At 55.9% G+C, this 26547-nt stretch overlaps 1 protein-coding gene across 1 annotated transcript in view; it reads right to left on the bottom strand.

Moving 5' to 3' along the window:
* Positions 1-10364: 10364 nt before the first annotated feature.
* Positions 10365-26547, bottom strand: part of SULT4A1 (sulfotransferase family 4A member 1) — a 32985-nt gene continuing 16802 nt past the window's right edge. The window contains exons 2-7 of the mRNA XM_032416472.1: positions 25673-25803; positions 25329-25409; positions 24639-24765; positions 20460-20554; positions 14623-14761; positions 10365-11963 (exon numbers count right to left, since the gene is read on the bottom strand). Of these exons, the coding sequence (XP_032272363.1) occupies positions 11851-11963; positions 14623-14761; positions 20460-20554; positions 24639-24765; positions 25329-25409; positions 25673-25803 (686 nt within the window). The 3' untranslated portion in view covers positions 10365-11850. The remainder of the gene's footprint in view (positions 11964-14622; positions 14762-20459; positions 20555-24638; positions 24766-25328; positions 25410-25672; positions 25804-26547) is intronic.

Consider the following 26547-nt stretch of genomic DNA (forward strand, 5'->3'; position numbering starts at 1 on the left):
GGTGGCGCTCGCCGCGCTGGTGGCTCTTGCGACGATGCGCGTGCCTGGTTGTGCCCTGCCGGCCCCGAGGAGACCGAGAGCCGCCGGGAGGCGGGACCAGCTTGCCCCTACCCCCCTCGCTGCACCCTCAATGTCCAGGGACCACGCTCCATGAACAGTCACCCTGATTATTCCCATTTTACAGATAGGAAGCCGAGGCCCGGAGAGGGTCTTCTGTCCCCGGACGCGCAGCTAGTCGATAGCAGAACCAGAGTTAGAACCCAGGCAGGCTAGTCGCTGCTCTCCGTAGGGGGGGCCGGGGGGGCAGTGACCAGAGCGGCAGCCTTGCTGAGGAAACCTCTGCACGTTTCTGGCCGCAGAGAAGCCGAGATGACCTGTGGTCTTCCCTCTCACGGAGGGGTCCGGAGTATCTTCTGCCCGGACCTCCTGCACCCTGGGCGCCTGGCCTCGCCTCGAAGCTGTAGGAGTGGAGCGCACTGTTGTCTCGCAACCCCTTAGACGCCCATCTCTTCTTCTGCTCCTGTTCCAAAGGAGGCCAGCCCGTCCATTTGTGTCCTGAATCCCACTCCCTTTGACCTCCTCGGGACTTCATTGCCGAGGGCAGCCAGTGCTCAGGGACTGCTCAGGGATCCTGAGACCCTTTCAGGGAGTCCCTAATTGTCAAAACTATTTTCATAGTAATACGAAGATGTGACTTGCCTTTTCTTTCTTATTTTCTCATGAGTGTGCAATAAGGTTTTCCAGAAACCACATGATGTGTGACATTGCAACAGATTGAATGCAAACGAAGATAGAAGAATCCGGCTGTCTTCTATTAAGTCAGACCTTAAAGAGATTTACAAAAATACAAAACTGCCTCTCTTTGCACTAAATGTTTTGGAAAGCATAATTTTTCATAAAAATGTTAATATGTTATGGGTTTATTAGTATTTTAAATGAATTAGTAGGGGCGCCTGGGTGGCTCAGTTGGTTAAGCATCTGCCTTCGGCTTGGGTCATGATCCCAGGGTCCTGGCATCGAGCCCCGCATCGGGCTCCCTGCTCAGCGGGAAGCCTGCTTCTCCCTCTCCCACTCCCCCTGCTTGCGTTCCCTCTCTTGCTGTCTCTCTCTCTGGCAATTAAATAAATAAAGAAAATCTTAAAAAAAAAAAATGAATGAATTAGTAAACAAGTATTTAAAATTTTATCTGTTTTGGGGCGCCTGGGTGGCTCAGTCATTAAGCGTCTGCCTTCAGCTCAGGTCATGATCCCGGGGTCCTGGGATCGAGCCCCGCATCGGGCTCCCTGCTCTGCGGGAAGCCTGCTTCTCCCTCTCCCACTCCCTCTGCTTGTTTCCTCTCTCGCTGTCTCTCTCTCTGTCAAAAAATAAAATCTTTAAAAAAATAAATAAAATTTTATCTGTTTTGCTTTCTGATATGGTAAATATTGATAGAACTCACAAAAACCAAAGCTCTTTGAGATCCTCTATGCTTTTCAAGAGTGCAGATAGACGCTAAGGCCGAAAAGTTTGGTTCTGAGATCAAAAGGGCTTAGGTCATTGCCTCTCTCCCATTAGGGCCAACAGTCTCATTCTATTTCTCTCTCCCTTTCTCTCTCCCCTGACCTCTTTCCCTCATAAAATATGCTCTGGTATCTCACATCTTTAAAAAAGAGGGGGAGGGGCACCTGTGTGGCTCAGTCAAACATCCAATTCTTGATCTCAGTAGCCTACTTAAAAAAAAGGAAAAAAAAGATTCTCTGCTCCCCTTCACCCCACTTCTCTGTAGAGTTGTCTGTACTTGCTCTCTCGGTTACCATTCACTCTTGATCGGTCTTACCAGAGGCAAAACCCCATTACTCCCTGGTGCTTGGTCAGTTTTCATGAATATTTCATCTGTACCTGACTTTGCCTCACTTGGCCTCTCAGTAGCATTCAGCCCAGCTGACCGATCACCCTTCTACCTGAAACACACTCTCATCGCTCCTCTGAAGCTGTACAGCCCTAGGTTTCGCCCTGAATCACCAGCTACTCAGTTGTCAGACCCCACTGCTGACTTTCCCCCTCTGCATGGCCTTTGAACCTCAGGGTCCCTCTGGCTCTGATGTAAGTGGTGCTCTTATACTTACTACCAGCCTTGACCCCTCCACGGTGTGTACGGGAGACTTCAGGTAAGCCATCCACACAGCCCTTGATCCTCCGACCTCCCCCACTATGTCAATAAATGGCACCACTCAAACCAGGAAACCTTGTTATCCGTTCATAATCATTGCCTCATCCCCCACATCTAGTCCTTCAGCAAGTCCTCTTGGTTCCAATGCCAGAGTCTGTACACTGTGATCTCATTCATTCACTCTCTCCAACCTCACCCACACTACCCTGCCTTCTGAGGGGAAAATGTGGACAAGTCTGTTAATTGTTATTTTTCTACTGATCTTTTTGTTGTTGCTGTTTGTGTTTTCAGCTTCCGACAGAGATGACGCTAAAAATTGTATCTAGTGTGGGTCTGCTGGAAATGAACTAATTCAGTTTTTATTTATCTGAAAATGTGTTTATTCACTTTCACGTTTAAAGGATCATTTTCCTGAATATAGATCTCTAGGTTTGCAATTATTTTTGCTCAGCATCTTAAAGATGCCATTTAGTTATATTCTGGTTTCCATCATTTCCGCGGCAAAGTCTTCTGTCTGTGTCACTGTTACTCTTTTGAAAGTCATGCATCTTACTTTTCTCCAGAAGTCAAGATGTACCTAGGTGTGGTTTCCTTTGTCTTTGTCCTGCTTGGGTGTCGCTGCAAATCTAGAATGTGTGTCTTAATGTCTTTCATCAGGTTTAGAAAATTCTCAGCCAGTATCTTCAGATGCTGCTCTGCCCCATTTTCTCTTTTCCCTCTGTGACTGTGAGAGCCACAAGTACCTATTTACATAGCACCAGGATGACTGTTTGTAAAAACCTATTCTGTGACTCTTTGTAATCTTCAGGATTGCCTCGCTATTGTTTTTTAAAGTACGCTTTAGAAGGCCTATTTAAAAAAACATCTAACGCCCCCAACACCAAAAAATGCAATGACATAGCCTAGGAATGTACTAAATCTGTGTTAAATTTCCTTTTCTCTCTCTCTCTCCAATTCCATCAGGTGTCTACTTGTTCAAAGACAGCATAGTCGAGGCGATACGTTGTTCAAAATCAAGTAACTGACATGATAAGCTGCTACATGAGAGACTTTGTAAGGGTTCTAGTTTTTGGTAACACTCTTTTCTGAGGGAAAATTATAGGTGAAAAATCCTGATAGTTGCTGTGTGAGCAAACACGGTATTTAGTAGGGACTTAATAAATGTCTTTGAACTGATCTGAACTCAGTAGGTGAAGCATACAACTGGGGCAACATCGCAAAGAATTGGGAAACTCAAAATCCTTATGTATTTCCTTGAACACAAGGATGATTTTTTTTTTCATGTATTTAAATGACTGATCAATCTGACATGAGGTTTTGTCATATAATTCTCTTTTTCTTTTTTTCTTAAGAGCATCTTCACTCCAAAGTGTTTTCCCTGCTCCTGGAAATTTTTCCCTCCACGTAAAGAGTTAACTTGGTGTTTTTGTTTGTTTTTTACAAGATCTCGATTCACGTCATTTGTTGATTGTCCTGATAAGCCCATAAAGCCCGTTAGATTCAGTTTGATCTTTGTTCACGCAGACCGGAGTTCTGCAATGTGACAGTGGCCCCAAGGAGTTTGTAGGAGGAGACTGCTGTCTTCCCTGACCATACCTTCCAAAAAACACCGGCGGCCCCCTTGGATGCCTGTAGTAGATCTACTTTCAACAAGGCTGAACCTATTACCTTGTCCAAGATACCATTCAGCGTCCTTTAAATCTCTAACACTTCCTGCCCACGGAACTGTTACGATTTCCACTACTTATTCCTATGCAGGAATCTGCTGTTCAAAACCTTTAATGATAATCTTGAGAAGCTAGCCATGGGAAGTTGGAGAAAATATTTTCACACTTACAACAGCCAACAAAGAGCTCATCCCCTCAGCAATCAAGAGGAAACTCGGAATCATGGAGAGCTGTGTGGCAATAATCCTCTGTCCCTCCGGAGGCTCCAGGTTTTGAGTACTCACTGCAATTATGTATACCTAGGGGACTGGGCACTAAGATCAAGCCTGAAATTATTTCACGGTAATCAATAATGATGTTATAAATGGAAGTTATACCTTCATGGGGAGAAATACACAGCAGGAACTGATTAACCCCTAAGAAGTTAAGTACCGTTTTCCACCTCGCCTATTAATAAAGAAGAAAGGAAGAGCAGACACGTGGCATAGATACATTATGCATCTAAATGAGAGTGGAGAACATCCCTGGGAAATCCGCTACGAAAGATTGCTCCGACCGCTGTCCTTTTGATGGTCTCATAAAATGGAGACCGGAGTCTCCTGAGCTGTCCTTTGAAGAAAAAAAAAAATTAAATAAAAATAAATGAGGTATAAGTAGCTCCTCTGGAAAAGCTACCATGGTTATTTTGTTCTTTACTAAAATAGATGCTTTCTCTCTGATATTTACCTTGACAGCTGACGCAGCTGCTCATTTGAGTACAATCAGCCAGAAACTAAATTGCACATTTTAAACACTATCACTACAAATCATTGATTATTATTTGCAAACGGAGTCAGTTTTGCAGCTATCTTAGGGTGGTGCGTGGACAGGTACTATGTGCGGGCTCCGTGTAGCTCCTCTCCATGTTTTCATTCCCCTCTGGTGCGCTAATGCACTTGTGAGCTCTTCATTCCCTGTAATAGTAACTGGTCATCTCCTTTCATGGAACAGGGCATCAAAATCCACTTAGCTCGCTCCTGAACAGGATTCCACAGTGTGGAAGACTGGCATTTAGAATCTTAATGAATCCTGCCCTCTGAACATGAGATTACAGCAATCTTGGAAGAACAGCCCACCCTCCGGAATAAAGAAGCAGTTAAAAAATAATTTCATGTTCCATGCACCTGGGCAAACCCCCGACAATCACAAGCAATTCTCTTTGCTAAGAGCCAGGATCTTGCAATAGCTTGTAATTAGTGCTGTTTAGCATTTAATTTGCCTTTAGTTAGGTAACAAGCATTTATTGATTACCTGATAGGAAGGAGCGCTGTGCTAAGCACTGTGTGGTGACAAAGTGACAAATGAGCGCCGTCTCTACTTACGTCTTCTTGGGGCTGAGAATAGAGACCTTGGAAAGGAAGCTTGAAAAGTCACAAAATGTTTTCTTCACAAATGTAAGCCCATATACTCTTCCAGGGGATTATTACTCCTTCAGAACTGAAGGTTCGAATGCCTGGCACGCTGCATTCTGAGAGAGGTGCTGGTGGTCACATCTTATCTCATGGTGGGCGTGGGACCCAGCCGTCACCCATTCCCCAGGCTGAGGACGCTTCTGGCCTTCTCGTCTGGGGGTCCCCAGGTGCGGCTCAGACCCCCGGGGGGAGGCAGCCACCAGCCACTGAAAGTCAGCCTGGCTGCTCTAACCGGCAGCCCTCCTGCTGTCTCTGCTAAACAGGGAAGCCCCAATTCCTATAGGACGGCAAGCGTCGGTCGGTGAGCTAAGTTGGATTCACAGCCACCCCCTACGAGCTGAGATTTAAGGCCAACTTGGGGCAGGCGGTGGACATGAATTGGCAGCACTTAGAAACAGCAGCGGAGGCTTTCCAAGAGGCCAAAGTAGTCCATCAGGGGTTTGGGGAAGAGAGCATTAGGAGTGCAGGTCAGGGCCTTGGAGTAGTGAGCTGCACGGCCAGGCTGGAGAGGGCCCGTGTGGCGAGTAACGAATCACGCTTGCGGAGTGGGAGAGTGTTGAGACGACCAGGTGCAGCTGAATTCGGCAGACAATGGGCACAGTCCAGCCATCAGGGCCTCACCGGCCACCGCGGACTTCACCACCTCTTACGAGCTAACTCCTTCACACCAAGGAAGAGCCCTGGCCTCGCCTCAAGGAGCAGACGGTCACTGGGTCTGGGGTACGTTATGAGAGGCACCACAGTGGCTCCGACCCCTGGGCAGTGGTGGGCGTGGGAGGGGGCCATTTGGGTTCTTGAATTAGGACCACGCCTATAGTGACCTCAAAGCCTCAATCGGCGTCATCCACGTTAAGTTGAGGAATGACAATCCAGGCAGAGGGAACAGCCTAAGTGGACACAGAGGTCCACATGGTCAGTGGTTCTTGAGCAGAGTGAGATGAGTTCCTAGCTACCAACTGTATTTGAGATTTTTTCTGGAAATCACATGTACCATGGAGTATAAAGGGGAGAACTGAGAGACAGGAGCACTAGGGGGAAAGCAAGATTTTAACCAATCCACTTAAAAGTTTTTTGGGAATGCATAAATCGGAGGAGAGAGTCTTGTTGGCTCTGTTGAGAGTCTTTCCTTCTGCAGAGATGGCCTTGCTTGGGTATTTTAGGACTTCTGTTCCCAGCTGGTGCTCAAAACCATGGAGATATGCAAAGATTACAACTTTAAGGAGAATAAAATGCATTTTCTGGTTGATTTTTGTATTTTAAACACATTTAGCATTCTCTGGTGTTTGAAGAATGCTTTTAATAGAGCACAGATTCCTTCCGTCAATGGTGAGGGACAGATTTAGGGACTGTGGCTCAGACATCCGGTGCCAATTAGCTTACAGGGATCCAAGTGTGAGAATCAAGTTGTCATCTGCTGTGTAGATTTGGCAAAGGCTCAGCACGCCTCGGAGATGGCGGTCCTAGGCCCAAGCTGTGTGGCAGGTGCGTCTGTGACTGATTCTCTTTGCCCTTGCTGGCAGAGTCCATCACTGGCTACAAGGTCATGGTCCCCCCCCCATTCATCAGCTCCATCTGGGTGGAGTCAATAGACAGTTGGACCACTTACGAGTCACAGAATGTTCATGCTGGATGGGATGTCAAGACCCCTGGGCTGAGACCTCCCCGTTATGAGATGAAAAGGGGCTTCCCTCATGGTCCCACCAATACTGGCAGAGCAGGAATCGGAACCAGGTGCCCGACTCATTTTGGTGCATCTTATTTCTTCCCACCTGGCATGCCTCCCACTGGACCCTGCCCTGTCTACTCCCACCTGTTTCCAGACCCAGCCTGTGGTCTGCTTCTTACATTACGCAGTCTCCCTGCTCTCCTTGGTGTCAGCTCTGCTTACTTTGGAGAGCAAGGTGCCGGCCCTCCGCACCACTCCTTTGTTTTCTGTTTGCGGAGGAGACGTGCGTGTACGCTGGCTGGTGCTCGGCTGCGGATAGCAGGAACGCTCCCGGAGCCGCAAACTGGAGACTTGAACAAGCAGAAGAAACCTTAGAGACGGCTTACTACGAAACATCCATTTGGGAGAGATGGCAACTCAGGCTGAGAGAAGGCAGCTGGCTTGCCTGGGTCAAACAGCCAACCGAGGCAAAACCAGGACTCTGGAGCCCAGGTCCTCCGATCCCCACCCTGGGCTCGCTCTGTAGGTATTTGGGTAATAGATGAGAGCAGAGTCCCCAGGGAACAGAACAGTGGGGTGCTAAATTTGAAGGGGAGAGTTATTATGATTGTCTGTGTCTCCAGGACCCACACGGGGGACATTATAGAGCAGATGCTCAATAAACACCAAGGAAGGAGATGAAGGAAGAGGGGGAGGCGTGCCAAGCGAAGGGTCTAGGCTGCTCTTATGGGTCCTGTGTTTCTGGGCTTTGAGATAGAGGGAGAAGGATGGGGAAGGATGGGCACCAGAAACTGTCCATGCCACAGTTACACCTACATTTGAGAAGCCAGTGACTTGTCAGGAAGGATGTCCCAGGGGAGGGGTGTAGAGAAAGAAAAGCAAAGCAAAGCAAGAAGCGTGTCGTGGTAGAGGCTGAGGCCCGGTGTGGTGGGTCAGGGTGAGGAGACGGGAGAGCAGCCTGGTTCTTGTTTGGGAAGACACAGCCTCCAAGGGTAGAGCCAGGGGCCGTGCCCAGAAGGGACGGGGCAGACGGTTTTTAGAAAAAAGCAAAATCCACTCTAACAATGAAAGGTGCCACCCCCTTAGCAATTATTAAGTGCTGATTATTTGCCAAACTCCAACCGAAGGGAAGACACAGCATAGCCCTGCTTTTGGGGTGTCACTGTCCACAGGGGGAGACAGCTGCAAAGCGGTGAGGTTGGGGGGGGGCACCAGAGGAGCAGAGGGCTGTTCGCCAGGCCAAGGCAGGGCTGGGTGTCCCAGAGAGGGAGGCCAGGGAGGAGGGTGGCCGCAGGCTGGGGCAGGGGCCGGAGGACGTGGCTGGAGAGCACCACCAGCCACAGAACGGCTGTCCCAGAAGGTAGCAAGCTTGTCAGGGATGTCAGAGGACAATCCTCGGTGGGTGAGGCTGGACCATCCAACCAACGTGCCACCCGTCTGAAAACGCTCATTCTACAGTGAAGAATGGGCAATGATGTCGCATGGGTGGGGAGGAGCGGGCAAACTCTACGGGGGAACGAGACCCGCCGTGCACACCCGGGGACCCGAGGACTCCCTCCACCCATTTCAAACCACAGTCACCGGCTCAGAAAGTGGGAACACTGTCCCACACTTGGGGCCTCCCGGGACGGGGACTGCACGTCTGGCCTGCATCCACAGCGCTGAGGCCACACAGAGGAGGGGGGGCGCTCCCAGCTGTGGCCACCGGACGTCGGCTGGCGGAGGGGACTTGGCCCGCGGGGGTGGGAGCATTTGCCCACTGGAGCCGGCCACGGACGCTCCGTTGTGTGAACTGGATTTCTGCTTCCCTCTTGTCGTTAAGACCCCCCCTAGAAGGGGATGTGGACAGAGGTGGTCTCCACTGGGTAAACCATGACACTTCATCCTGCATTCTTGTCGGTCCGTGAAGTCTAAAGGGCAGGTACGCAGCAGCGAGACGCTCGGGGCCCTGCCGTTCGGGGCTCCGCTGGGCGTTGTTCCGTAAGACCTCTCTCACCTCCTCCATCTGACCAGCGCCTCCTCACCCTCCCGGCTCAAGTCCCACCTGCACTCGCACACAACCACTCCACCCCATTGTTCCGTCCTCCAAACTGGCTCTGCTGGAGCTTCACAGCGCCCGAGCCCCACAGTGACTCCCCTCGTCTGAGCTCCAGGTGAGCAAGGCGGGAACCGTAGGCAATGCTCAGGGCCAGGCACACACTGTCAGAAGGACCCCTGCAGCTGATCTAACACAGCCCCGCCCCCGCCCCCCTCATTTTGGGGACTGAGTCGCACAGCCAGGATAAAGGCCCTGCCATCCATTCACAGCCAGGGGGGCTTGCAAAAATGCAAACCGGGCAGCGTTCCTTTGTTCGAACCTTTCTGCGGCCATAGTTCTCACTACAAAATCCAAACCCCCATGACCTGGAAGGCCCTCGGGGAGCTGGCTCCTGGCTACCCCTCCAAAACGGAGTCCCTGCACACTGCCCTCCCCACCCACGCCTGCCCACCTGCCTCCCCAGGGCTCCAAGCCCAGGCCCCCCACAGCCTCCTGGTCTCAGCCGTCACCGCGTCCCTTCTAGTCCTCCTGAGCTTGAACTCACACAGGTTTTGTGATGGGGACTTCGTCTCCCGCCAAGAGATGACCACCACGGGGGCCAGGCCCTTCTGCGGTCCCTGCTGGGCCCCCGAGCCTCCAGCGGCGCCGGGGCCTCGTGGGCGCTCCAGCGTTTCCTGAATAAATGCACCCATGAAAGGAAGTGACACAGCTAGGGCGCAGGGCTGGGGACGCTGGAGGAATGAGCGCTAGAACCACGGCTCTGCCTGCCTCTGGATTCACGACCTTGGCCTTCAGTTTCTGCTTGATTTCAGGTGATTTTTAAATGGCCTGGGAGCAGCCCCTCTGGGGCAGCAGAACGGGCACTCCATGGATGAACTTGGGGTCCAGGGAAATTGGAGACCAACATCAGTTCTGGGGTTCCACCCAAGACCTAATGGAATTGGCCTGTTTGAAAATAAATGTGCTTTCCAGAAAGCCCAAGCTTTGTCAGGTAAAATGATGTCCTGGATTTTCCTACCGCTGGGAATCAGGAAGGCGAGCTTTGGAATTCAAAGTGGCCGAAGTGCAATCAGCCGGGCAGGTCTCCACATACCCGGCCGTGAGCCGCGTTAAACACGGGACCCAGGGCTCTCGGCAGGCCCCATGCACCCCGATCTCCTTTTCCCCCAACCCTCCCTTCAGCTTCTAAGAAATAGCAACGGTGAATGGACAAATAAAGGAGGGGGATTCACCGCTTGGAATGTTTAGATCCGAGTGAAACAGCCAAACCAACGTGGGGCTGTGCCCCCGCCCCCCGCGGTCAGCCCCAGGGACCGGGTGTCAACGGGGCCCACGGTCGCGTTGCCCTGAAATGCTGCCCCTCTCCACCCATCAGCACACGCGCGACACAAGGCACGGGACGTGTCTTTATTAAAGATGCAAGCAAGCACAGACGTCTCATGTGTGGTGCTCAGGAATATCCATACAGTACTAAAAATAGAAAAATAGAAAAGAAATTTCACAGAAAGCGGCCTCCCTCACAGATACACAGGAAAGGTGCTACCAAACCCACCATGCGATGCCTCATACCACCTGCCCTGTTCAAGCTGCTCCTTTACAAACAAGACCCCGGCGCGTGTCTGCACCTTTTCCAAGACAGCCACACGGCACAGAGACCCTCACACAGCAGCGACCCTCCAGCCACCGCCTTGCCTTGGGCGTCTCCCGGCCACCTAAGTATCCAGACGACCCCAGGCCCACCACAGCGGCAACACGCATACAAACCGGCCGCCGGCCCGGCTGCTACCTGGCCGTGTCTCGACGCTTCTCCAGCCAACTGTGGGCAGACGGTGAAGCAAGGGGTGGGCGACTAAGACACCACCTCTGCCCCTCAGGGAAGCTGAGGCACGAAGGCAACATGGCCAACCAGTCTGAGTGAAAGAGGGCGTTAAACCTGCAAAATGGTTCTCCCGGGGCCGAGAGCCTCAGGTACAGAGGGCACAAACTGAATGATGATAGAGTTTTCGGAATTTACGGTCAAGCACCTCCTGGCCCGCATAAATAGGTTTCTGCCTCAGGGAACAAGAGTTAGTGGAATGAGAACTCAGATTCCACCCACACTCAGGCTCTGGGGCAGGCTCTGAAGTCACTGCACTAGACCCCATCTGCCGGCCTCCCTGGGCAGGTTCCCTCAAGGAATGTTCCACTGGTTCCTCTGGATCGGGCCTGTGAGGCCGCCCGCGGGGAGTCTCCAGCAGAGGGGCATCCTTTCTGCAAATGCCTAGTGGACAGTCTCTGCTTGTCTAGGAAGGTTACAAAGAACTGAACTCATCAAAAGGAATAAGTCCCCCCACACACACACCCCCAACTCATCCTGTGTCTTCACCTTCATCCCGAGCCAGGTGAGAACAGAACGTCTGTGCCTTAACCGAACAAAACTACAAAAATAAAGAGTCAGCCCTGAGATCTTTCTACCATTCGGGTGTGGCTCGCTCCTGAGTCCCCTTGGAAATGAACTTGTATTTGGTTTACTGACATTTATTTAGATTTCCAGTGAAAAGCTCTATAAAATACAATAAATAATGTGGGGTTGTAAAAGGTAGACGTTCTAGCTGCATATGTTACAGACTTTATAGTTATGATACAGGCCATCGAAACTGCGATCTTTGTAACGTTTGTAATCAGACATGTAGAGACTTCAAATCCCAAAGGCAAGACAGCTGCTCTGGGTCGGAAGCAAGGCCCCCCTCTTCCTCCAGCGTCTCCGCTGCTTCCCTCCCTCCCCCGGGCCTCACACTGCTCCCGGAGTTCGTCCAGCAAGGAACAAATGAGTGCATACAGGACTTTTAGCTAGTAGAGTGTCTGGGTACTGGGAGCATGCAAGTTTGCTGTTGCTGTTATTATAAATAAAAGTCAAACGTGAGGTCACACTTTCCCATCTTCTGTTTATACACCAAATCAAACTTCTCGTTCATGGAGACGGTGAAGATGTCCTTCCACAGCCCGACTCTTCCTGAAACACAAACAAGAGCAGAATGTGCTGAATTCACTTGCTGTCAGGCCAGATACCGAACCAAAGGAAGCCTTGGAAAAGGTTCTGGAAGGTTCCAGATCTATTCCTGCACCCCTCCAAACTTGGCCTACGGGGGCAGGGCAGGCCATCTGAACTACAGATGAGCTGAACCCGTTTCCCTGAGTCTGGTCATTTGGGTGTCCCTTCCCTGCTGCGTGAGCCTGGCATGCACGAGTATGCAGAGCTGAGGCGTGAGAGGAGGGCCTCGGCCCCTGTTCACTGGTGCATCCCCAGCAGCTAGGCACACACCCCGGAGGGCAGATGGTGTCTGTGCAATGGATCTACCGCTTGGGGCATCATGTGCACTTGGGTACTCCGTGATATCACTACTCACTCACGACTCAACAGCTCCACCAAGGCGGCATCTGCTTCTGGAGAATGTGAAAAAGAAAAAAAAAAAAAAACCATCCAAAAAAGGCAGAACCTTTTATGGTGAGTAGGAAGCCTCCTGACTGAGTCAAGGGTGAAGATTTTGAGAAGCCTGGCCATGCAACCTTGGGGAGGAATTTAAAGGGAAGAGAAGAGTCGCAATGCCAATGAGCTTTTGCAACTAGATGCCAGGCATGCGCTGGGCTGACTCAACCCCCTCGGAAGTAAGTCGGGGCGATGCCCAGCTGCTCTGCGCAGCCCCAGCCCAGGGAGGCTCAGCCAAAACAGGAGACCTTTCCGGGCAGATGTGCAGGAGCCTGGAGCCTGCAGACTAATGAGCAGGCGTGGCCTAGCCGCTCATTTACGAAGGCTTAGGGGGGAAAGAGAGAGCTCCAAATGCCCAAGGCCACCAAACCCACTTTACTTACTGACTACAGAACCTTCGGACGGTCTGGTCAGATGCGAGCAGCGCCCGGAAAGACGGCAGGAGTGGGGGTTCTGAGCCCCCAGCTCCAGGAGCTGCGAGGACTATCACCATGCTTTTAAGGAAGAGCCCCGGGGGACTGAAATGCTCCTTTCGAATTCCTTCCCGAGTCAGCATCTCTGAGGTCAGAGCTCCAACTATCTAGCCAATATCCTTCGTTAGCTCCACTATTAACAGAAGTCCCTGCCCTGGCGGCACCCCGCTAATGCTGGGCTACCACATCTAACGTGACAAGGATTTTCTCTCTGCTAATGAAAAATTATACGTCAGTGTCGGAGAGGGGAAAGAAAAAACCCAGAGAAATTGTTCTTGCTGCCCTCTGATATCTCAGGGACAAAATTAGAAGCTTCTAGACCAACCACACTATAAATATATTTTTCCATGATTATTTTTCTCAGCTGAGGCAGCTGAGAGCTCATCAAAGGAGTCACCCACCTGGTTTAGGGTTTGGAATCAAGACAGTGCAATTTATGCTGTGATATGAATCAAATTTAAGCAATGCAGCTGGCTACTCAAGCCCTGCGTTCTCACCAACGCAAGGAGGTCTTCTGAGCAAAGAGGCAATGTGCTAAAAGAAAACAAAATCAAAGAACTGAAATAAAGCAAAACCAAGGTAAACAATGATAAAGCAAACACATCAGAAGGAGCATATGGGTACGCAGTATGTTCTCGACACTTCTTTACCACGCAAATGAACCAAAAGGGGTATTTTGGAGAAGGTCACATTCAAGGATAACAAAACACAGCAAAAGCAAAACTAAAAAAGAGCAAATAAATTTTAAATAATAAATATTTGTGAAGACACAGCCAGGAAATCACTTGCAAGGTCCTGTGGTTTCAGCCGATTGCTCTGCCTTCACAGGAGGGTGCTCCCCCCCTGACCTGCAGGACCGCCCCAGTAGCCAGAGAGGGAGAGCGTGGAGCTGGAGAAGCTCAAAGGCCCGCCCTGAGGCCCTGCCCAGGACCCTGCCCCGGGGCCCGGCTCTGTAGCGCCCGCCCAGCTGGGGCTGCACATGTGGGAGGCGCGGCGGGCCCCTCGAACGTTCTGTCACCTGAGGAAGCTCCGAGTTCACGCAGCTGGGAACCAACGGCAGGTGCACAACACCAAGTGTCACAGGCAATTCGTACTTGCCAAGACGGTGGCTCATGCGGCCACGGCCGCCACCAGGGCTCAGGGCGTTCTAACGCCCGAGTTCTCCAAAATCAAGCAGTTTCAAATATCGTGAGAGCTTTGAAGGACAGACAGCAACGCGGGCAAATCTGCAGAGGGCTCCTGCCTGCACCATGTCCTCCGCCTCACACCGCTCCGTGCCCAGGACACAGCTGTGGCCCGGGGAGCGCCGGCCTGCACGGCACGGGCACCCAGTGCGGAGGGAGGGGGCGCCGCTCCGTGGGGGGGGGGGGGGACTCCCCGCCGCCGGCTGAGGGCTGCGTGCCTCGGGCTCCGCCATCTCACGGCCCCGAGCCCACGCCGGGGTCTGTGCTGTGGGGCCGTCTGGGAAGGCGCCTGCTTGAAATGTCTTGCCCACAGAGCCCACAGCATCCTGACAGTCACCCGGTGACCTCCAAGGCCACTCGCACAGTCGCAGTGCAATGCCAGCAGCCCCCTTGCCCCCCGCTCGTCTCCACCGACAGCACCTGGCTTTCGGAGGACCTTCCTGCTCTCACGGAGCAGAGGACTCTGGAGACACGAGGCCCAGGGCAGGGACCACGGACCCGGCGGTGGGGGAGGGGGAGGGCGCGTACCCCGGCCCACAGGCAGGGCCTCGGCGTTGCAGCACTGGTCCACCAGCTGGTGGCAGTGCTCGCTCAGGGCCTCCAGCTGCGCCTTGTCACAGGACACCCCCAGGAATCTGGCCAGCTGCTCCACCATGGCCACCAGGTCCTGGAACACAAGAGCAGACAGCAGGGAGCCCGTCAGAGGCGGCGCCTTGGCCGACCCAAGACCCTTGGCGGGGCACTCACCAGGTGCTCTGCACACTTCCTTACTCAGTTCTCAAGACAGGCCTGATATTGGCCTCGTCTGAACATAAATCCAGGTTAAGCAGTTGCCCGAGGGCACTTGGTTCTCGAGTGGCAGAGCTGGAAGTCAAGCCCCAGTCCTCCGGGGGATCTGAAGCAGGCCTGAGGGCTTGGTATCACCGTGGCCATTTTTAAAACAGCAGCAAGACAGCAAAACTCACTTCCGAACCGAGCCAGGAGCCAGACCAGCTCACTCTCTCCCCCTTCCTTCCGTGCCATCAGCCGGAACCAGCTGGCCCTTGGGAGAACGAGGAGGCCCCTGGAGGCCCAGACAGGCCCCAGGGCCAGCCCACCTCACCTGGCAGGAGGAGCTCGTTAGGTGTGAGGGTTCGGTTACGCTCGCCTCAATGGACAGAAAGCCACCTCTGGGCCCCGACACTCCACCCTCCAGATGGTGGGAGCATTAGTGACCCAGCCTGCGTCTCGGGAGGGGCACCACCTGCTCACCACACAGCCCCTCCCCCGCACCACCCTGCTCCCGGGAGATCACCCAAGGTGCCTCACATTCTCAATCCGTGCACTGCCAGCCGTTGTGCCCAGAACCCTGACCTGTCACCAGGCAGTCTCCAAACTCTGGCAATGTCCAGGTCCTGCGTCAGGAAAACGCTGGAGGCTGTCGCCTCCTTGATGGTTTATAAAGTAATTGGCATATTAAAGCCTCTGAAAAGTCCTACGATAAAGAAATCCATTTCATTTGTTTACACAGTATTTCGCAAACCTTAATAAAAGAAAAGGTTCTGTGAAAGCTGGGTTGAGCGTCAGCTCCTCTCTGGATTCCCACGGTAATCACCACTGGGCTCTGCGCCCCACTTTCACAGCTGTCCCCCGCTTAGGGGCTCCTACCAGAGAGGGGCGCAGGTGCTCAGCTCCAAGCCCCGTGTGCAGGGCTTGGCCAGGATCGGGAGCACAGGAAATGTCAGAATAAAAAGGAACAGAAAGAGCTCCTCTCCCTGCTTTGCCACCCAGTATCTCTAACTAAAAGAAAAAAAGCAGCGACAAAGATTAATGACAGTGGCCCTCGGAGGGGACACCAAAGGAGAGGGACCCAGAGTGCTGGAGCGGCCACCAGAACCCTAATGGGGGCACCACACGACTGGCGTGACATCCAGCCCAGGGAGGAATGCACATTCACCAGCGCACCCAGCTGCCCGCCACCAGCCTGCTTCCCGGTTCTGAAACCGAGCTGTGCGGGCAGGCAGCGTCCCAGCCGCAGACTAGCTCTGGACAGCTTCTGGGACCTCCCGAGTGTCCCTGCTCCAGTCCCAGCACTGCCATCTGGTCACAGTCAAGACTCCTCACCTGTGGCTGGCGAGAACACCTCACAGGGGACTGCAGGACTGTGGGGTGACACACCGGGGAGGCCGGCGCGGCGTCCCGCTCATGCGCACAGCCCACAGCAAAGGGGGAGATGTAGGAACCCCGGAGGAACGCACGAGGCAGCAAGTGCGCAGGTGCTGTTATGATCCAGCCCCAAGATGAGAACATGCCAGGCCTGACCACACTCCTGGAGACCAATGACGTTCACTTGGGCTATTTTTTTGGAGTAAAGTGTAAACAACGTGAATTCCTAAAAATGTGACGTAGTCACTTAATCCTTATTAAAGGAGTCCGGACCCTTACTGAGGTTTGTGAAAAAAGAGTAAACAAGTAGAAATTAGGACTTTGACCGCAGTAAAGGCCATTTGGTCCCTCTGGCCCGGGAACACGAGTCCGGGCGGAGGCAGGCCCAGGTGGGGCTGGCGTCTGGACTTCGATCGAAAGCAGCCCATCTATAACCTCTCCGCTGAGGGGCCCAGTGAGGCAGAGAAGGAGCACTCACCTTGAAGGGCCTGGAACGAATCCAGAGTAGCCAGGCGTCAGTCTGTGTTTTAGCTACGAAGTGTATATAAAGCGTGTGTCCTACTCCCTCGTGGTTTAGTAACTGAAGTAATGGTTTAAGTTCGTTGCTGAGTCCCCGGCACGTGGCCCCGGCGGGTGTGCGCGCAGCTGACTGCGCTGGGGCTCGTCCTTTCACACCAGGCCTGGGGCGTGGGCAAGCACTAGCGTGGTCCAGGCGGGCATAAAATCACCAGCGTCCCACACACCCGCCCCGGGGAGGCGCCCGGGGGAAAAAAAGCTCATGTCCACCAAGACGCAGGAACATTCACATAACCACCCCGAACAGAAACAACCAGAACGCCCAGCGACACCGGACAGACACGTGGCGGCGTATTCCTGCTGCAGTGGAATACCACACGGACGTGAGAACCAGCCCGCCACACGAAGCACAGATGAACTGCAGGACGCTACACGGATCACAAGCAGCCAGACGCCCATGCGCACACCCCGGGCGTCCACTCCTGGGAGGTTCAAAAACAAGCGGAACTAATCTGAACCAACAGAGGTCAGAAGAGTGGTCGCCTCTGGAAGCGGAGGTGTTAACCGGAAAAAGCCAGAACGTTCTGGATCTCGATCTGGATGATGATCACGCAGACGTGTACTTGTAAAAAGTCTATCAGGTTGTGGACGTGTGATCTGTGTATCTGACCTCAAGTACCTGCTACAGCTCCCTGACAAGTGAGAATAACAATGACAGACACCTGCTGAGGGCCCGCTAACTGCCAGGCCTGCCCGCATCGGGCCCTGTTCGAAGATGATGCCTCCCGAACCTCCGTGACAGAGGAGCGGTCTCATCTCCCGGCTCACAGGCCCAGACAGGTCCCAACATGAGCGGTCCACTTCCAACACCCAGGTCAGCCGCACGGAGAGGAGGCAGTTGGCTCCCCGGATGTGCCCCTCTGGCGCTGCAGCCATCTGAAGGCCGCCGGGGCCTAGGGGCCCCACAGTGATCTTGCTCACATGTCCGGCAGCCAGGCAGGGCTGGCGGCTGGGCCACCCATTCTCCCGATGGCGTCCCCAGTGGGACACCTGGGCATCCCACGTGCACTGTGCAAGGGCCAGCCCCAGCCCCTGAGCCCTGCCCCGGCTCCTGCTTGCAGTGTACCTATCCGGGTCTCCAAATTCACATGGCCCAGCCCGGGTCAGTGTGGGAAGCTGCAAGAGGGCACAGACACCAGAGGCAGGACTCACAGGGGGCCCCCAAACACTTGTGCCCCTCTTTGAGCTTGTCATGTGGCCTCCTGCTCATGGCATTCCTGCTGGCTGTCCTACAGTCCCCTCATACTCAATGAGGCCAAAAGCGAGCTCTCCATCTTCATGCAAAACCCACCCTTCCTTCCATGTTTCCTATCGGATCTCCGTGTGACCAAGCCCTGCCAAGCTTGCTCAGCGTCACCGAGTCCCGTCCCCAAATGCCTGTCTCCACCCCCACCCCCAGGAACCACCTGGACTCTCTCGGACACGACAGGCAGATGAACGCCTTCGCCTGGGCCACGGCCTTGGTCAGAGTGCCAGGCTGGTCTGCCTGGTGCCGTCCTGCCCCACCCACTCGCCGCCACCACATTGCAGGGAACAGTTAGGGCAGGGGCCTGGGCAGGGAGCCGGGGCAGCCCACCCCTGACAAGCCCCTCAGCTCCGTGGGCCTCTGGCTTCTTAACAAGGAGGAAGGGTCTCCACCGTGAAGGGCATCCGTTCGACCCACAGACACTTCCCAAGAACCTGTTATGCGTCGGGCACTGACTTAGAAGCAAAAACAGGCACCCCAACTCCCAGCCCCAAGGGAGCTTATTCTGGCAGGGGAGACAGTGAGCAAAATACAGACACAAACAACAAGATACAGGGCGGAATGTTAGATGCTGTGGAGAAAATGAAGCGGAGAGAGACGTGCGGGGATTGGACGGGCCGATTTCAAATGGGGACCGGGGGAAGTGTCACTGACAGGTACCAAGGCCTGGAAGAAGTGAGGGAGGGACCCATGTGGACACCGGAGGGGAAGAACATTCCAGGCGGGGCCACAGCACCCCAGGCTGAAGGAACAGTGAGCAGGCCAGTGTGGAGCTGGACGTCCGGGCACCGGGCCGCCGTGCAGGCCCTGACCTGCACCCGGAGCAACGTGCGGCTGGAGGGGCACAGTGTGACCGGCGTGCACGCCATCGAACGGCCGCTGCACAGCGCGCAGGCCTGAGGGGACGCAGGGAGGCCCCCCAGGAGGCCATGCGAGCGATGATCCGGGCCGGAAGCAAGGGTGACCTGGACCCCGGAGACTGGGGGACAAATGGTCAGATAAGGAGCATATTTTGAAGACAGAGAGCACAAGACTGGGAAGATGGACACAGGGTGTGAGAGGAAGTCAGAAGTCAAGGAGGATTCATGACTTTCGCCTGAGAGACACAGATGAATCTGCGGAGGATTTGAGGGGAAACCTCTAGTTTGATTTAGGCACGCCGGGTCCACGGCCTCCACCAGACGCTCAGGGAGAAAGGTGCAGGGGGCGGCCAGTGGAGAGCGAGTCTGGGGAGGGTCCACGTCTGGCCTGGGGTCATCAGGGAAGGGAGCAAGGCTGGGACGAGAGGAAAGCCGAGGTGGGCTGAGCACCAAGAAGACAGCAGCCAAGGATGCAGGACCAGCTGGTATCCTGAGTGGGGGGGAGACGATCACCTGTTGCCTGCTGCCAGGAGGCCAGGTGGGATGACGTGAACACCGACTGCCGGGTCGAGCAACACGGAGGCCATGGGTGGCCCTGACAGAGCACTTGGGGGCGCGGGGGCGAGCCCGGCCCGAGCGGGCTCAGGAGGGGGGACAATTGTAAGGCGACCCGCAGCAAAGTGGAGCCGAGGAGCCACAGAGGGAAGGGACTTAGGGAAGGCTTGCCTTTTGTCTGCTGTAAGAAAGAGGAACCATCAAAATGTCCCTCCAGAGACGATACAGCCCCAGCAGAGAGGGTCAAGGTGCTCTAGAATTAAGTGAGCCAACACATGCACGAAGAACTTCGGATAGGACTCAGCACGTGGCAAGACCCTTAAAAGTGCTAACGGCAGTGACTGGAGTGCGGCGTGTGGGCCCCCCTTCTAGAAGGTGAGCTCTCGGGGCACAGGCGAGCTCCTGCCTTCAACTGCTCCAACAGCATGGCCGAGCCTGGAACGTTCCGGCAGCGACCACCTCATGCCACCACCCCCACGCCCCATGCCAGGCACTCAGCAACACTCTTCACATGAACCGGTTCGTCGGCACTCTGAGTGCTGCTGTGAGGCAAACAGGCCGCGAGATGAGAAATTCGGGCCCTGCCATCTTAGCCCTTTGCTCTGAGCTGGTCCCCTGCGGAGAGGGTGCTAGGGGGCGGCAGGGAGAGTCTGGCCGTTGCTCTGCTCCCACGGCTAGGCAGAAAAATAACCCACAGGGCTTTCTAAAGCACTGCCCACGGCCCAACCCAGAAAGCACCCTTGGGGCCGGGGCCTACAGGCTGGGGCAGGCTGGGGCAGGGCCAAGCCCCGCCAGGCAGGAGGGCCTCCCAAAGCACCGGCCCGGGAGGATTCTGGGCACACCTGGAACTTCGGAGTCCTTCCGCCCGGAAGCCGGGGTCTCGGAGAGACCTGCCATGCACTCCAGCCACGCCCACGCTCCTCCATCAGGAGCTGCGAGGCTGGGGGTGCTGACCCCCACAGCTGCCCCCCTGCAGCACTCACCCGGTGCATGTCTTCATACTTGAGGAAAAGCACATTCGAGTCCATGCGGTGCTCCCAGAACTCCTGCACGTGCTCGAACCAGGAGCCGTAGCCTACTGCGGAGACAAGGGGACAGGTGAGTCACAGCCTCGGGGGAACAGGCATGCACAAGTGGGTGGCCTGGCTCCCTGCCTTCTGGAAGGCTCCCCTCTCACTGCCCAGGAGCCGTGGTTCAGGAAAGAAAGAACAAGCTCTCGGCTCCGGGGGAGGTCCCACAGATGAGCCCCCTCTGAAGTCCCACATCCCCTGGCTGTGTGTGCAAGTCTCTCTTGCCAATAGTTCTCAGCCCCCTTCCCTACGTACCTCCTGGACACCTTGAAGACCTGACCTTTGGGCAAAGGCCTCTGCTCACCTGGGGGATGGACACTCCCTGGCTCCCATGAGTTTCTGCCTAACACGCGGTCGCTGAGAAGAGCGCAAGCCCGGGGAACTGAGAAATGGGGCGGTCGGTGCTGCTGGCGGGGGTAGGATGACATGCGGGAGGCGCTAAGACCCGAGCACAAGGCCCTGCCAGGCAGGAGAGCCACGGGCAGAAGCAGGAAGGGCGGAAGCAGGATGGAGCAGAGATGGAGAGAGGCAGTGTGCTCTGTCCCGACACACGAGCCTCACAGCCCACGCCACGGCCCCTGCACCTCCTACGCTCCTCGGGGCTTTGGTTGGGATGAGGGTCACGTGGGCGGGTGGGGGATGTGCCAGTCAGTGTAGCCAGGCTGCTTCGAAACGTTCTTTATAAAAACTACAGATTTTCACCCCCCCCCCCCCCCGCTGAGATGAGTCTCCCAAGGAGGCTTCCGCATTAAACAGAGCAAGGCCTCAGCCAAGGAATGCCTGCCCTGCCCGGCTGGGTACTAGGTGCCGGCCAGGAGCGGTGGCCGCACCCCCTGCACCCTTGCTCACCTGGGCGCCCATCTGTCTCACAAACACTCAGCCTGTGGGTCCCACTTCGTGGCCTGGGGCTCAAGGAGTTCCCAGCTTGGCAGGAATCACCAAGGAGACTGGCGGCAAGGATATGGACTGATCAACGTGGGGAGGGAGGCATGGTGGACACAGGGGGCCCCGTCCCACGTGGGGACAAACCTTGAAGGGTACACAATGGTTGCAAACCATCAAGGTGGCTCAGAGCACAGTGACAAGGCCAGAGGGCAGAGAGGGAGCATGGCGGAATGGTAGAGGACACGGCCTCCGGGGGAGGCAGCCTCTCCAGTCCTGCACCGGCTGGGCGACCCGGGCAGGTCCTCCAGTGGAGTGACGACAGAACCTACGCCTCCCAGAGTGGCCGAGGGGTGGCAGGGGACTGGTACTGCCCCTGCCAGAGCCACACCTTGAGCAGAGAAGGTAGCCTCCGCCCCCAAGTTGCTGAGAACCTCGTAGACTTAAATGCCTGACAAAGGCTGGGAAGACCCAGTTCCCGCCGCGGCCACCCCGGGCGGTCTGCAGTCTCGCCAGCAGGTGGCAGCACAGCAGCAGCCTGGCCCCACGGCCCAAAGAGCGGTTCTGAGGGATGGGGAGTCCATCAGGGGTCGCTGAGGGCTGGCCTCAAGGGCCAGAGCACAGCAGAAAGGCCCCCCCCTTCAGGCCAACCAGACCCCGACCCGCGAGGAACGAAGCAGGGGGTCTGGCGGGGTGGGGGGAAAGAGGCAGAAATGACAGAACAGAAAGAACACAAATTCAGCCAAGAGGCCTTGTTTGGGACCCACTGCGGGGTAAATCCTGCCTGGCGAGGGCCTCAGTCTCCTCACTGTAGAGGTCTAGCGGCTGGGCCTGGGGTCCCCCTGGCACCCCTTCCACGGCCAGTCCGGCACATCACGGTCACTCCATACACCCGAGGTGGGCCTTAAAACAGCCAGGCCAGCCTTCCCACTTGAGAGAAGACGACGCAGAGTCCAGAGAAGGGAATGAGGACTGACTCACCAACAGGCGCATAATCACGGGGGCCCCGAGAGGAGAACCCACCTCCCGAGTCAGTGCCCAAGCCGCCACGCAGACCAGGTGACCTGAGCCCTGGGACAGAGCATGAGTCCAACAGCCAGGAACACAGAGGCTAAGAAAATCCTTGTCATTCGAAGGGGCTGTGAGAAAACTTGCAGAACAGGCAAGCAATGCTCCCAGGGGAGGACGTGGGGCTGAGCAGGAGGGTGACGTGGGGACAGTGAGGGCTGAGGAGAGTGGTCACTGCACACGAGCACACAGGTGGGGGGGACAGTGAGGCATGGGGACAGTGGTCACTCACGCAGGGTCAATGATCACAAGGACAGCACAGGCCTGTGTCTCTGAGCTCTGGTTAGCTGGTGCAGAGAAGGGTATAGACCTTCCTGGTGGGGACACTGCTCTTCCCACTCAGGATGTGTCACCCTGGGAACGAAGCTCCACCAGGGCACCCCCGGCCTCTGCCCACCGGGGTCCCTCTGCTCCTGGAGGTCGGTGTGCTTATCCAAGCAGATTATCTGGGAGAAGAGCAGCTCACTCTGCCCCCTCTCTGGGAGCGACCCTGCCTGCAGGGTGAGTCTTCCACACTCCTGTCACCTGGGCATGCAGCCCCAGGCACCCCTGCCCCAAGTGCACAGGCCACAACACCCAAGTGCAGGCTTGTGTCAGCGCGTCCTCCGAGCTCACTCTATCAGTAAACGGTGCCGGCCACTGCTCGTTCTACAGCTCAGATGAGGAGAGGACTCGAGCCTCCGAGGGCCCAAGCTGTGGTGCACGGGCTGCGAACGCTGGGAGAATAGAGAGAACGCGGGGGAGCTAAGTACACACGTGGAGAGGCTTTGGTGGGATCACAGCAAGTGCGTGTGGCCTTGAACTTCAAGGGTTGGGCTGTGACCTTTAAAACACGGAGAGACCTGTATCAGGATAACTTAATTCCTCTAGCCCGAGCAGGAGGCTAATTTAAGACCAACACCAGGTGGCACTTTGAACTTGGTGGACACCTGCTCTTTACGGGGCACCGTCCCCATGCTGGTAGCTGCTTCTCTGGAGGCAGGAGAACATGTTGGGACTTAATAATATGGTTTTGAAAACCACATCATTGGCTTACTCCAAATGCCTGGCAGACCAGAAAGGGCCTGAGCCAGGTGGCAGTCCCCTGGGGGGACAGGGAGGCTGGACAGAGGGTCTTCGAAGGCTCCAGGGCTTTGAGGGCAGGTGCCTCCTCCCTCGGGCCTCCTCCCCCGGACCCTCCCCCAGCACCGCTGAAGCCGATTCAGAGGGGCTCGGGCACTGAGGGCCTCGGGGGCTCCGGGGCAGCACCCATAAGGGCCCGGCCTTCCGTGAGGCTTGGGAGGCAGCTCCAGTCCCGCCGGTCAGCGTTCATCTGGGGCACTATATTCCCGGCTCTCCCCTGGTCTTGCCACGCGATCTCACTGCAGAACCTCCGACTAGGTCATCCAAGTGGACGGTGGGGCTGAGCGCTAAGACTTGAGTTGGGAAATAAATCGTCCAGGTCTGGATTTAATCCAAGTACTGATGTGGCCCATCTCAAGCCTTGCAGTGCAAACTGTCATTGAACTCCCGCTGGCAGTCCCGGAAGGGTGCCAGAGAAGCCATGGACGGCGACCAGGGAGCCACCTTGGGCAGGTCCCTGTGTGGGGGGGGGGGGGGTGACCCAGTCTGCTCCTGCCCTGGGGAGGGGAGACTGGGGAGGGCCCCCCTTTGCCTTCTCCCCTGGGAACGAGCTCCTGCAGAGCCCTGCCTCGCCCCTCACCCGTCACACAGCCCGGGGCTGGGGGCCACGTCTCCGGCCCGATCCTCAAGCGCAGCTCAAGGCCACGGGGCTCTCACGAGGCCACAGCCCCCACTCGGGCCTCTGTCACCAACAGCAGAACTCTCCCGGCCTTTTTACTGTTCAGAATCCAGGCAGGAAGAGGAATGCTTTGAACAGGGGACCTCCTCAGAACCCCAACGATGTGGGTGAGAGACAAGGGCTTCTGAGTTGGACGCGGCTCTGCCACGCCCCGGCCACTCCGCCTGCCAAGCTTCCAGTCGCCCCTGAGCCCCATTTCTCCGCCTGTCAGCAGGACAGCAGGCCCCACCCACGTGCTCATCGCAGGAACCGGGGGCAACGTGGGCGAAGCACAAGCCCACGCAGGGGTTCGGTGAACGAGCCGGCCCTGTCCTAACGCCCGCGCAGGCTGAGACACTTACGCTTGTCGTTCATGAACCTCCGGCAGAACTCCTGGAAAGTGCCTCGGTAGCTCATGGTCCGCAGGGAGCGGTGGAACTGGTAGTAGGACACCACCAGGTCCTTGGGGTTCCGCGCCATGTATATGACCTGCGGCGGGAGGGAGGGGAGGCTCGGTCACCGCCCCTCTGACCCACTGTAAACTGCCACCCATCTCCAGCCCCGAAGTCGGGCCCGAGGTCGGCCCCAGACGTGCGCGGCCTCCGCGCCAGCTGAGGTGCATTCTCCTCCGTGTAACAGCATCTGGTGGGACGACACCTGAGCGTTTGGTTATGTTTCTGTCCTGCGCCACGACTTTAGAATGAGTGGAAGACAGAAACAGGACGGGCCTGACACTGGTCGTGAGAATCAGAGGCCTCGTCGACTAAACACACTGAGAGAGTGAGAAAGATCAGAGACCGTGAAGCAGCGGTGGGTCCTCGGCCTGACACAGGAGCAGAAACCGGACCCAGGCCGGTCAAGCCCAAGTTCGACTGTAAGGAAAAACCCAAATTAGAAACGTGGACAAAATGCTAAGGATGCAAGCTCAGAGATGGCCTCTACCGTGTTTCCGCACACCCGGGCCTCTAGAACTCCGGACCGTGGCCCTGAGCGCTGCTGGACCGGCTCTGCTTGTTGGAATCTCTGCCGGGGGTTGGGGGGAGGGCGGTTACCTTAGAATCGCCATTGTGGAGATCGGAGGGCAGGAAGCGGTAGGGGAGGTGGCTTTTGATGAGGCGGGGAGACGTCAGCTCCTGCGGAGGGTCAGAGAGACAGGTGTTCAGAGGACGCACGGCTGCTCATTTGCCTTGGGGCCTGATGGTCAGGACCTGCACTCTGCCGAGAAATTTCTCACCCGAGATCCGGCCACCCTCCAGGCCAGACAAGACTGTCTAGGGGGACTGCGAGCTCTCTGCTCTCCCTCCACCCGTGGGCTCCCTGAGCCCCTCAGGAGCAATTGTCACTCCGGGTCCCCAGGGAATCCTAGGGGCTAGGTACCGCTGGCCCAGAGAAGCACCTTGATGATGTCCAGGCCCGGCTGTGGGTACTCCAAGACCGGGAGCTGCTCGTCAATGTTCATCAGGCCGATCTCATCAGGGTCGGCCCCCTGGCTCACCAAGTAGACCACCTCCTGCAGCAAGCTTGTGCCTGGAGGGAGAGAAGTCCCGGGGGGTGGCTCTCAGAGGAAGCCTGAGGGCCAGCCCCATTCTCCAGGTAGCACCTGCTGCCTAAGATCAGGCCTGAAGACCCACAGGCCCGTCCCACACCTGGCCAGCCACCAAGTGCAGAGCCCTGGTGAGCAGGACACCCCAGGGACAGGCAGGACACCCAGCCAAGAGTGTAACCCCTGGGGGAAAGGTGGCTCCTGGTGCCTCTTCTGGCCCGTGTGTGCGGGCCCCACTCTGCTCAGGCTTTCAGCTCCAGGTCACCACCAATGAGCCCAGGGCTCCCATCACCACCCCACCTGACCTCTCAGAAGAAACAGACACGGCAGGCTGGTGCCTCCTCCTCAAGACTTTGGTCCTTCTACTCCGGGGGTACTGGTCTATCGCTCGTTCTCATCCTCCCACCCTAAAAACACTGACTGCCCCAAACACTGCCTCAGACCCCTGCTTCCTGGCTGCTTGCACTCCCTAGAGGGCCTCATGCCATCCCCCCACCAAAGCCAGCTCCACACTCCCCCCCCGTCTGTGCACCCAGGAACGCACACTGCCCAACGCCTCACAGGGACCAGGCCTGCCCCCACAACCAACGGCCAGCCTACCCATGCCCGTTCAGGCCTACACTCAGCAACCTCTGGATCTGCCATCAAGGTGAGCCAAGAGCTGGCCCTTCCATCCCGGGCGGCACTGCGAGAGCCCCCAAAGCTCTCTGCTCAGCTCACCCAACCCG

This window comes from Phoca vitulina, unplaced genomic scaffold (genome assembly GCF_004348235.1).
Source record: "Phoca vitulina isolate PV1807 unplaced genomic scaffold, GSC_HSeal_1.0 scaffold19, whole genome shotgun sequence".
Taxonomy (NCBI): Eukaryota; Metazoa; Chordata; class Mammalia; order Carnivora; family Phocidae; genus Phoca; species Phoca vitulina.